This window comes from Manis pentadactyla, chromosome 15 (genome assembly GCF_030020395.1).
Source record: "Manis pentadactyla isolate mManPen7 chromosome 15, mManPen7.hap1, whole genome shotgun sequence".
Classification (NCBI taxonomy): Eukaryota; Metazoa; Chordata; class Mammalia; order Pholidota; family Manidae; genus Manis; species Manis pentadactyla.
In genome coordinates, this window is record NC_080033.1 from 60,339,224 (window position 1) to 60,352,048 (window position 12,825).

Genomic DNA, 12,825 nt, shown 5'->3' on the forward strand with positions numbered 1-12,825 from the left:
CAGGGCCAGAGAGGAACCAGCTCCAGAAGTGGTGGCCCCAGATGCCTGTATCCACTGCACTGCTTCCCCAGTGTCCTCCCTGAGCACCCGGGGAGTGGCAGCCAGGTGTTTCCTCCACTGCCCTTGACACTGTCATTGTCCCTGTGTCCTCAGTCTTGGTAGGACCTTGGCTTTAGTCTTTATGCCATCTTCTGCCCTCCTGCCTAGGCAGGTGCCACCTCCTACAAACCTCAGACCTGCCCAATACCAGTGCCCAAGAAATGGGCAGCATGGCAGAACTACTGGGAATCTGGGCTCCAATGCCTGGGATCAGAGATGCCACCACTCACCAGCTTTGTGACTTTAGATAATCTTCATCCTAATTAGTAGCTTCTCCATGTGCACAATAAGAATAGTAATAGCACGTGTTTTCAAGGATTATTCTGAGGATTAATTAGATACTGTGTGTAAGGAGTTTAGATACGCTTAGTACATAGTCCTCAACAAGTGGTAGCCGAGGTCAGCTATTAAGGTATCACGTTGGAGAGATGTTGGTCAAAGGGTACAAACTTACAGCTAGAAGATGGAAAAGCCGAGATCTATTGAACAGCATGGTGATTATAGTGAATAATACTGCAGTATATATTTGAAAGTTGCTTAGAGAGTAGATCTTAAGTGTTCTCACCACAAATAAGAAATGGTAATTATTTGAGGTAATGGAGGTGTTAGCTACCACCATGGTGGTAATCATTTCACAATACCTAAGAATAGTAGGTCACCACATTGCATACCTTAAACTTATACAATGTTTATGCCAATTATATCTCAATAAAGCTGGAAAAACTACAGTATAAAACATCTATAAAATTATACACACATACATATATATATAATGTTATACTGGGACAAGTGGTTATCCATCCACATGCAAAGAATTTGGACTCTTTCCTCACACCATATTCAAAAATTAAAATAGGTCACAGACCTAAATTGAAGAACTCAAAAAAAAACTCTTAGAAGAAAGCCTATCAGGTCTTTCATGCCCTTGTATTAGGTAATAGTTTCTTAGATACAATACCAAAAGCACAAGCAACCAAATTAAAAATAAATAAATTGGGCTTTTTCAAGGGATGTGTGAATATACTAGATCAGGGTCGTCCAGGAGTTTCATGAGCTCTGCTCTCGTCCCCTCCATGCTGGCTGCCTTTCGGAGGGGAGTGTATGTGGAGTGGGGCTGGGAGGTGGGCTGCATCTGGCCCTCGGTGTTTGCAGCAGGGACACATATCAGAGGGAGACCTCAAGTGTGCTTCTGGTTCTAAGCCAACTTGGGCTTTGAAAGTCTTCAGAGCACTGCTTTAAAAGAGCATCTTTACAGGCAACTCTCCACTTGTCAGAGATCCTGCTTGTGCAACCAATTTCTGCACATACACAGTCAGTACCCACAGTGCCCACTCGATATCTAGGTAGCAGTGCATCTGCTAGTAGGGACATAGATGTTGGAGACAGAGGCTGGAGCCCTTTGTCAGCTGAATGCACTTACCAAGCCCAGGAATTGGGAGAAGCTGAAGGAGGCACTAAGGGAACACAGAGTGAATGCTGACCAGCCACTCCTCACTCCAAGGAGGAAATCCAGCCAGATGAATAAAAGATAGTATTTTTATGGAATAAAAGGTTATAAAAAACCTGGAGCTCTGGCTCAAGATGGCAGTGTGAGTAGGGCGGTGGAAATCTCCTCCCAAAACCATATATATTTTTGAAAATACAACAAATACAACTATTCCTAAAAGAGAGACCAGAAGATACAGTACAACAGCCAGGCTACATCTACATCTGCGAGAACTCAGCATCTCACAAAAAGGGTAAGATACAAAGCCGCGACCCAGCGGGACCTGAGCACTCACCCAACCCCAGCTCACTGGCGGGAGGAAAAGAATCAGAGTGGGGAAGGAGTGGAAGCACAGGACTCTCCCAACTGACACACATGCCACCTGCCTGCGACCACTTCTGTCGCCATGAAAAGCCAGAAGAATCTGGTCCAGTAAAAAATCACTCAGACAACCCCAGAGAGAGGGCCTGGTGAGATAGATATAACCAATCTTCCTGAAAAAGAATTTAAAATAAAAGTCATAACCATGCTGATGGACCTGCAGAGAAATATACAAGAGCTAAGGGATGAAGTCTGGAGGGAGATAACAAATGAAACAATCGATAGAAGTTCTTAAGAGCAGACTGGACAAGGTACAAGAGACTTAATGGAACAGGAATACAGAGAAGCTGAGGCAGAGAGAGATAAAAGGATCTCTAGGAATGAAAGAATATTAAGAGAACTGTGTGACCAATCCAAATGGAACAATATTCAAATTATAGAGGTACCAAAAGGAGAGAGAAAAAGGGATAGAAAATGTCTTTAAAGAAATAATTGCTGAAAATTGCAAGCTGGGGAAGGAAATAGTCTCTCAGAACATGGAAGCCCACAGGTCTCCCAATAGAAGGGACCCAAAGAGGACAACACCAAGACAATAATTAAAATGGCAAAGGTCAAAGACAAGGACAGAGTATTAAAGGCAGCCAGAGAGAGAAAAAAGGTCACCTACAAAGGAAAACCCATCAGGCTATCATCAGACTTCTCAACAGAAACCTTACAGGCCAGAAGAGAACGACATGATATATTTAATGCAATGGAACAGAAGGGCCTTGAACCAAGAATACTGTATCCAGCACAATTATCATTTAAATTTGAAGGATTAAACAATTTCCAGACAAGCAAAAGTTGAGGGAATTTGCCTCCCACAAACCACCTCTACAGGGTATTTTAGAAGGACTGCTCTTGATGGGAGCACTCCTAAGGCTAAACAGATGTCACCAGAGAAATCACAGGAAAGAAAGCAGACCAACTAAATACTAAGTAAAGGCAAAAAATAAAAACTATCCACAAAAGCAGTCAAAGGAAACACAAAAAAGTACAGAATAAAACACCTAACATATAAAGAATGGAGGAGGAAGAATGAGAGAGAAATAAAGAATCATCAGACTGTGTTTATAATAGCTTAATAAGAGAGTTAAGTTAGACAGTTAGATACTAAAGAAGCTTCTCTTGAACCTTTGGTAACCATGAATCCAAAGCCTCCAATGGCAGTAAGTACATATCTATCAATAATCACCCTAAATGTAAATGGGCTGAATGCACCAATCAAAAGACAGAGAGTAATAGAATGGAAAAAAAAGCAAGTCTAAAGTCACAATTATATGTTGCTTACAAGAGACCTCAAACCCAAAGATATACACAGACTAATAGTGAAGGGATGGAAAAAGATATTTCATGCAAACAATACAGAGAAAAAAGCAGGTGTTGCAGTACTTGTATCAGACAAATAGACTTCAAAACAAAGAAAGTAACAACAGATAAAGAAGGGCATTACATAATGATAGAGGGATCATTCCAACGAGAGGATATAACCATTATAAATATCTATGTGCCCAATACAGGAGCACCAACATATGTGAAACAAATACTAACAGAATTAAAGAAGGAAATAGAATGCAATGCATTCATTTCAGGACACTTCAACATACCACTCCAAAGGACAGATTGCCCAGACAGAAAATAAGTAAGGACACAGAGGCATTCAACAACACACTAGAACAGATGGACCTAACAGACATCTACAGAACTACACCCAAAAGCAGCAGGATACACCTTCTTCTTAAGTGCACATGGAACATTTTCCAGATTAGACCACATACTAGGCCACAAAAAGAACCTCAGTAAATTCAAAAAGATTGAAATTCTACCAACCAACTTCTCAGATCACAAAGGTAGAAAAGTAGAAATAAATTGTACAAAGAAAACAAAAAGGCTCACAATTGCATGGAGGCTTAACAACATGCTCCTAAATAATCAATGGATCAATGACCAAATTAAAATGGAGATCAAGCAATATATGGAGACAAATGACAGCAACAGCACAAAGCCCCAATTCTGTGGGATGCACTGAAGGCAGTTCTAAGAGGAAAGTATATAGCAGTCCAGGCCTATTTAAAGAAGGAAGAACAATCCCAAAGTTACAATTATTGAAACTGGAAAAAGAAGAACAAATGATGCCCAAAGTCAGCAGAAGGAGGGACATAATAAAGATCAGAGAAGAAATAAATAAAATTGAGAAGAATAAAACAATAGAAAAAATCAAGAATCCAAGAGCTGGTTCTTTGAGAAAATAAAATAGATAAAACCCTAGCCGGACTTATTAAGAGAAAAAGAGAATCTGCACACATAAACAGAATCAGAAATGAGAAAGGAAAAAAATCACTGGACCCCACAGAAATATGAAGAATTATTAGAGAATACTATGCAAATCTATATGCTAACAAGCTGGAAAACCTAGAAGAAATGGAGAACTTCCTAGAAAAATACAACCTTCCAGGACTGACCAAGGAAGAAACAGAAAATCTGAACAGACCAATTATCAGCAATGAAATTGAATCGGTAATCAAAAACCTACGCAAGACAAAACCCCCGGGCCAGATGGATTCACCACTGGATTTTATCAGACATACAGAGAAAGCGTAATATCCATCTCCATTAAGTTTTCCAGAAAATAGAAGAGGAGCAAATACTTCCAAACTCATTCTATGAAGCCAGCATCATTCTAATACCAAGACCAGGCAAAGACCCCACCAAAAAAAATTACAGACCAATATCCCTGATGAACATAGATGCAAAAATACTCAACAAAATATTAGCATACTGAATTCAAAAATACATAAAGACGATCATACACCATGATCAAGTGGAATTCCTTTCAGGGATGCAAGGATGGTACACATTTGAAAATCCATCAACATCACCACATCAACAAAAAGGAGGACAAAAACCACATGATCATCTCCATAAACGCTGAAAAAGCATTTGACAAAATTCAACATCCATTCATGATAAAAACTCAACAAAATGAGTACAGAGGGCAAGTACCTCAACATAATAAAGGTCATATATGACAAACCCACAACCAACATTATACTTAACAGCAAGAAGCTGACAGCTTTTCACCTAAGATTGGGAACAAGACAGGGATGCCCACTCTCTCCACTGTTATTCAGCGTAGTGCTGGAGGTCCTAGCCATGGCAATCAGACAAACAAAGAAGTACAAGGTATCCAGGTTGGTAAAGAAGAAGTCAAACTGTCACTATTTGCAGATGACATGATATTGTACATAAAAAACCCTAAAGACTCCACTCCAAAACTACTAGAACTAATATCTGAATTCAGCAAAGTTGCAGGGTACAAAATTAATACACAGAAATCTGTGGCTTTCCTATACACTAACGATGAACTAATAGAGAAATCAGGAAAACAATTCCATTCACAATTGCATCAAAAAGAATAAAATACCTCGGAATAAACCTAACCAAGGAAGTGAAAGACCTATACCCTGAAAACTATAAGACACTTTTAAGAGAAATTAAAGAGGACTCTAACATTGAAACTCATCCCATGCTCATGGATAGTAAGAATTAATATTGTCAAAATGGCCATCCTGCCTAAAGCAATCTACAGATTCAGTGCAATCCCTATCAAAACACCAACAGCATTCTTCAACGAACTGGAACAAATAGTTCTAAAATTCATATGGAACCACAAAAGACCCCGAATAGCCAAAGCAACCCTGAGAAGGAAGAGTAAAGTAGGGGGGATCTCGCTTCCCAACTTCAAGCTCTACTACAAAGCCACAGTAATCGAGACAATTTGGTACTGGCACAAGAACAGACCCACAGACCAGTGGAACAGAATAAAGCGGTATTAAGCCAAACATATACAGTCAATAAATATACGATAAAGGAGCCATGGATATACAATGGGGAAATGACAGCCTCTTCAACAGCTGGTATTGGCAAAACTGGACAGCTGCATGTAGGAGAATGAAACTGGATTATTGTCTAACCCCATGCACAAAAGTAAATTCGAAGTGGACCAAAGACCTGAATGTAATTCATGAAACCATAAAGCTCTTAGAAAAAAACATAGGCAAAAATTTCTTGGACATTAATATGAGCAACTTCTTCATGAACATATCTCCCCGGGCAAGGGAAACTAAAGCAAAAATGAACAAGTGGGACTATATCAAGCTGAAAAGCTTCTGTACAGCAAAGGACACCATCAATAGAACAAAAATACATCCTACAGTATGGGAGAATATATTCATAAATGACAGATCCGATAAAGGGTTGACATCCAAAATATATAAAGAGCTCACGCACCTCAACAAACAAAAAGCAAATAATCCAATTAAAAAATGGGCAAAGAAGCTGAACAGACACTTCTCCAAAGAAGAAATTCAGATGGCCAACAGGCCCATGAAAAGATGCTCCACATCGCTAGTCATCAGAGAAATGCAGATCAAAACCACAATGAGATATCACCACACACCAGTAAGGATGGCCACCATCCAAAAGACAAAACAACAAATGTTGGCGAGGATGTGGAGAAAGGGGAACCCTCCTACACTGCGAGTGGGAATGTAAATTAGTTCAACCATTGTGGAAAGCAGTATGGAGGTTCCTCAAAAAACTCAAAATAGAAATACCATTTGACCTAGGAATTTCACGCCTAGGAATTTACCCTAAGAATGCAGCAGCCCAGTTTGAAAAAGACATATGCACCCCTATGTTTATCGCAGCATTATTCACAATAGCCAAGAAATGGAGGCAACCTAAGTGTCCATCAGTAGATGAATGGATAAAGAAGATGTGGTGCATATACACAATGGAATATTATTCAGCCATAAGAAGAAACAAAACCTACCATTTGCAACAACATGGATGGAGCTAGAGGGTGTTATGCTCAGTGAAATAAGCCAGGCAGAAAAAGACAAGTATCAAATGATTTCACTCATCTGTGGAGTATAAGAACAAAGAAAAAAACTGAAGGAACAAAGCAGCAGCAGACTCACAGAACCCAAGAATGGACTAACAGTTGCCAAAGGGAAAGGGACTGGGAAGGATGGGTGGGAAAGGAGGGATAAGGGGAAAAAAGGGGACATTACTATTAGCAGACATAATGTGGGGGTGTGCACAGGGAGGGTTGTACAACACAGAGAAGACAAGTAGTGATTCTACAGCTGATGTGATTCTACTGTAGAATCACTATGTAGAATCACATAGTGATTCTACTATGCTGATGGACAGTGACTATAATGGGGTATGTCGGGGGGACTTGATGATGGGGGGAGTCTAGTAACCATAATGTTACTCATGTAATTGTAGATTAATGATACCAATATAAAAATAAATAAAAAATAAAATTGACCCTCTCAACACCACACACACAAAAAAAGGAGCATCTTTGCCTAAAGATGAGGAGGAACGTCTGCATTTAAAACATCAGGTGAAGATTACAACACTTCCTAACATTTTGTCAGTGTGCTGTCTTTAATCTAGTGGGTGTGTGTATAATTTAATTTTTTCTTAAGCAGCATTGGGAAAGGAGCATAGTTTTACCTCTCAGGTTTTGTTGACCTTTAGGTTGTGTGCCTATCTTACCCTTTTTGCCCTTTGACTTACCATTTGTATTAAGCTGGCCAAAATAAAGCCCAAGTATATTTTGTGTATCGGGGTAACATGTAAAAGTTTTTCTAACAAAAATTCAGAGCACCTGGCAGCAGGTCTAACACATGGGATGTTCACTGAGGGACAGGGGTTAGCTGGGGTGGTAGACCAGGTAAATGGGTATGTTTGCATTGTGCTGAATTTAGGTGAACATACGTACATAGTCCTTGCATTTTAGCTGTTGACCTAAGGCTCTTAATTGAAGATGTCCCGCATCTTGCACAGACCGTGTGACTCCAACCACCACCACTTGTTGGTGTTTACAGTTATTGATGTTCTGTGGGGTCTCATCACCCTATGGACACATAATCAGAATAAATTGCCAGCTCTGTCCCTTTCTCTACAGGTACCAAAGGCTTAGAATGTTCTCCTTCCACTCCCACCATGAACTCCTACTTCTACAAGTTCATGATCAACCTTCTCAAGAGGTTCAGCAGTGAGCGCAAGCTCCTGGAGGCCAGAGGCGCTTTCATCATCAGGTCAGCCGCGGCGCGCCGTCTCTTCCCCACCCAGCCCTGGTTTCCGTTCAGCTCCATGCAGGGCGTCAGAGCAACCATTTTCTCTTGCATTCCTCTCCTCCTTTTCTTGACCTTTTTGTTTTTGTTCTTAAGTGAAACGGACAGTTTCCCCTTCACACCAGGGTGTGCTGGTGTGACCAGCACGAGGCAGGTCAGTGTCACCATTTTTCAAACAAATGAATTAGTCTTTCGCTTGTTAAGACGCTGTTTTCCCTTGAGGTTAAATATCCTCTCATCAGCTATTCTTGTCAGAGTCTCGGGAGAGAAGCAGACGAGCCGAGTGGAACATAAAATGGGGCTGCACTCAGAGCCGGCCACCAGCGTGGGGCTCAGCCAGGAATCGGGGGCACCAGTGGCTCTGGCACAGCTGGGCTTTTGAGTCCTGTGAGCCTCGCCCTGGACAGCCCCAGGGCCCAGCGCCAGCCCCTCGAGGCCTCCAGAACTGTCACCACCAGCAGGTCTGGCCCTGCCTGCTGCTCGGCTCCATGGAGCAGTGTCACTGGAAAAGCGGCCTTCAGGCCACCAAAACCTAGATGGGGCACAGACCCCTCCAGGCTCCCCAACAAAGCCAGGCAGAGGAGTTTTCCGGGATAGCCTGAGTGACTCCAGATGCTTCCCGGCAGTGGTTCTCAGCCCTGGCTGCATGTTAGGTCACTCAGGGTTTTCACCCCGACTGGTGGAACCTCCAGGGCAATGAGGGTTAGGAAAGCCATCCAGGGTGCTGGGGAGCAGGCATGGCCACTGTGGTCCCAGGAGTCAGGAGCACCCCTAAGACCATCTGGGGGGTCTGAGAGTTGAAAGAGGATTCCTGGCAGAGGGTCCATCCTGTACAGAGGCTTCAAGAAGGAAAGAGCAAGGACAGTTCATTTTGCCACAGGCCAAGAAAGGCTCAGCTTTGTGGGCCACACCAAGGATTGGGGCATTCCCCAGAGGTCAGGGGGAAGCCACCAGAAGGGTTTGGGTAGGGTAGTGGTGTGATCAAACTTCTGCTTTTAAAGATTACTGTGTGCTGGGGGAGAATGGACGGAGGGGGCAAGATGGACATGTGAGAGACCGGTTGAAAGGCTGTTTTCCCAATTAGAGATGGTGGCAGCTTAGTAGGGGGATGGGAAGAACAGCAGAATCCAAGAATTATTAGGATGCGTAATTTGATTGGTGATTGATTGCATGAGGGAGTAAGGGGAGGGGGTTGGGAATGACACCCTGGACCTGGGGCGTGAGCAGCAGAGTGGGCGGTGGTAGCAGTCCCTGAGATGGGGGCCCTGGAGGAGGAACCGGGAGGGAAGACGGTCCCATGTTTGAGTTTAAATTGCCTTGGGGACATCAAAGAGATGGTGAAGAAGCAGTTTGCTAGACCCACCTCTCAAAAGAGGGATGCAGGCCTGAGATACAAATCTGGACATTGATGGCAGAGTCATTCATTCACTCACTCATTCTCCCATGCATTCATTCATTCAACAGTTATTACTGAGTACTGACTCTGAGGTGCTCTTCTAGATACTTCTGTCCTTGTGGAGCTTTCATTCTTAGAACAGTCAGTGGCAAGAGTGGCAGAGAGGGAAGGGAAGGGGCCTGAGGCCAAGTCCTAAGGAGCTCCAGTGGGTAATGGTTGGGGGAGGAAGGAAGGCTGAGCAGAAGGGCCTGAAGGGCAGGAAGAAGCAGAGGAAAGGTGGGGAGGCAGGAGGCAGTGGGCAGAAATGAGGCCCCAAGAGAATCCACAGGAGCCATGGCAGGAGGCTGCCTAGCCACGGGGCGAGCTGAAGGAGTGGGAGAAAGGAGATGGAGGGCGCAGACCCAGACAGCTTCACCCAGATCTGTCTGCCGGATGAGGAGAGCCCTGGGGCCTAGCTTGAGGGCCGAGGGTGCCTTGAGAAAGGACTGGGTCCCAGGAGGGTAAAGGCCTGCCTGGCCAGGACAAATAGCGGGAGGAAGGGAATTCTGATGGTCTAGACTACCAAAGGTGTCCCTGCAGTGGTGGGAGGATGTCAGCACCCTCTTGCTTTTCCGAGCCCTCACAGAGCAGGGTTTCTCAGCCTGGGCACTGGTGGCATCTGGCAATAGGCAGGCCTTTGTGGTGGGCGCTGTCCTGTGCACTGTTGGTTGTGGGGCAGCACCCTGGCCACTACCCAGTAGATGTCTGTAGCGCACACACACACCCCACACACCCAGCTAGGACAATCAAAAATGTCTCCACACATTGCCAAATGTCCTCCCGGGAGCAAAATCGTTCCAGGTGAAAACCACCATTACAGAGGGACAGAAATAGGTTCTTAACCTCACTGGCCAAAAGAAGATTCCATGGTTTGCTTCTCATTGAGTTGGACAGGTCATTCAAGGATTGAAGTAAAGATTAGAAGTGATACGAGAGATGTCCCCACACCAGGAAAATGGGCCACCCCCACATGAGTGACGGTGAACTTTATGTGGTTTTCCAGATTGCAGGGGTGTCGGCTCTCTTGACGAGTCCACCCTGCCTGGAAGACTTTCAGGGAAGCAGCGGAGAGACAGGCCTTTGAGAAAGGAATTTGTAGTTAGTCTCCTCTCCAGAGAGCCAGGCTCTAATGGATTTTTTCATCCTCTGTCAGCCTCACGTGCCCCATCAGAGGCTTGGGGACGGGGAGCTCAGAGGAGTAAGCTGCGTTCCCAGACTGCGCCAAGAAGTGGCAGGCGTGGGTGTCTCCCCCACCCTCCCCAGGGCCCCAGGCTCCATGAAGCTGGTGGCTCTGCAGCCACTCCATGTTCCCATTTACAGCCTCTAGGGCAGTGGAGTTTCACTTGCTTTGCAGCATCTGCGGAGCTGGGCTACAGACCCCTGCCCTCTGCAGATTCCGCAGCCACCACTTTATCCCCTCTGTGAGAGCGCAGAGCCAGGGGCCTTGAAGGCCCTGCACAACCTGCGGGCCGAGACCACCTGGGCCCAGCTCCTCCGAGGGTCCTCCCTCCTTGTATGCCCAGCATGGTGATTGCCCGCTGTTCCAGGGCTCACACCCCTCGTGGACCACACTGGGGCCTCAGTGGCCATCAAGCCTGGCCTCTGCTCCACTCCAGACCGCCCTCCTGCCCCACACAGCCACAGGGGCCTCCTAGCCCTTGGCACGAGCACAGAGAACCGGTGGGCTGGGACAGAAGGCAGCTGTGGCAGGGCCCCCGTACACATCCTTTGCTGTGTTTGTTCAGCTTGCCATCTCACCAGAAGCAGCCCCGGCACTTGTCTTTACATGTTACGGCGATAGCCACCTCGCCAGCTCCCTCTGGGCCACACCGGCCTGTGGACCTGCTGCCTGCCAAGCCAGCACGCCAGGTCACTGCCGACCAGCCCAGGTCACAGTCCAGCCACCCAGTCTAGGGTCTCAGGGCGCACACAGCAGTGTCGGATGTGGGGGAGGCTTTGGAGACTTGGGCTTTCCTCTTTCTTCCCGGGGCCCGAGGGGGCTGAGGCGCTTCAGCAGAGGTCTTCTGGGGAGCAGCCCTCAGCATTGTCAGCCTGCTTCTCATTTCATTTACTCATTTTCTGCTGACAGCTTTAAAGAGGAGCATAATGTACATGCAGAGTGCTGAGATGAAGCCACAGGCCTGATAAAAAACACAGTAAATGATTTAACCCTCTCCTTCAAGTATAACACGCGCTGTCCATACAGGACAAAGGCATCCAGAAGTTCCTGAAGAGGCAAACCTCTGGCAGGGGGTCTTGGTGTTGAGGAATATGCATGATTTCCTCTCCCCCACACCCTTCCCAGGCTGTACCTCCCTGGGGGTGGGAGTAGGCCCCTGTACTCCAACCAGGCCCCAGGAGGCAGGGGGGTGGACAGCCTGTGTCCAACTGGCCTTGGTGTCTGGTAGAACAGTGGAGGTGCGTATTGAGGTCGGGAAAGCCAATGGCCCCAAACCGCATCCCAGCCAGACTCGCAGCAACCTGCTCTGTCTGGCCCAGGCCCTTCACTGCATGGCAGGAGTTGAGGCCACACCCGCATACAGAGGGAAGAGGAGGACATGGGCAGAGGCTGCGATGGGGCTGGTGCTGGGCACCCCCCAGCCTACCCACACCCACAGCACCTCCTCAGGACTGTACAGGAGGCAGGTAGAAGGCCCCCCCACAGGCCCTTGGGGCCAGACTAAGACTGGAGCCTCTGCAGGCAGACACACTTGGGTTCGAATCCCAGTTCCTCCAGTTTTTAGCTGCCTGACCTGTTTTCATCCTCTCTTGCTTCGACTGTAAGATGAAGATAATAGTGCCTTGGCGTTTGCGGAGAGGGTTACATAAGACTGTGAGTGTTACAGCTCTCAGCGCAGCTTGGCAAAGGGGAGCCGCTGTTCCGCCTCGTGATGCAGCCTCGGCCTCCCACGGTGGTCTGTGGGGAGGGGTAATCAGACTCAAGAGGGAGAATAATTGAAGCTTCTGTGCGGAGAGCTGGCTCCAGGGGCCGGGCCTGCAGCCCCAGCACCCAGGGCACGCAGCAGCAGCCCAGCCCCGGCCCCACTAAAACAACTCTGCCCAGAGTAGGTGTTCGTGTACATTCCCTCCCCGGCCCCTCCCACCCTCCAGCCAGCGCTGGCGGAACAAGCACAGCGCTTGTTTTCCCATGAACTAGTCCACTTATTCTCCGGAGAAAAGGAGAGGAGGGAGAGAACGCAGCCTCTTTGATAAACTGTGATATGAACCCCAGCATCATCCAGCAGCTGTGATCTGTACAAGGCCTGCTTCTGTGCCAGGAAGTGAGCGAGTCT

At 46.3% G+C, this 12,825-nt stretch overlaps 1 protein-coding gene across 2 annotated transcripts in view; it reads left to right on the forward strand.

The window, feature by feature from the left end:
• The window catches only part of VAC14 (VAC14 component of PIKFYVE complex), a 101,789-nt gene that overhangs the window by 55,573 nt on the left and 33,391 nt on the right, over nucleotides 1-12,825 (forward strand). For both annotated transcript variants that reach the window (XM_036926902.2, XM_036926900.2), the window contains exon 14: nucleotides 7,929-8,061. In XM_036926902.2, coding sequence (XP_036782797.1) covers nucleotides 7,929-8,061 — 133 coding nt within the window. The remainder of the gene's footprint in view (nucleotides 1-7,928; nucleotides 8,062-12,825) is intronic.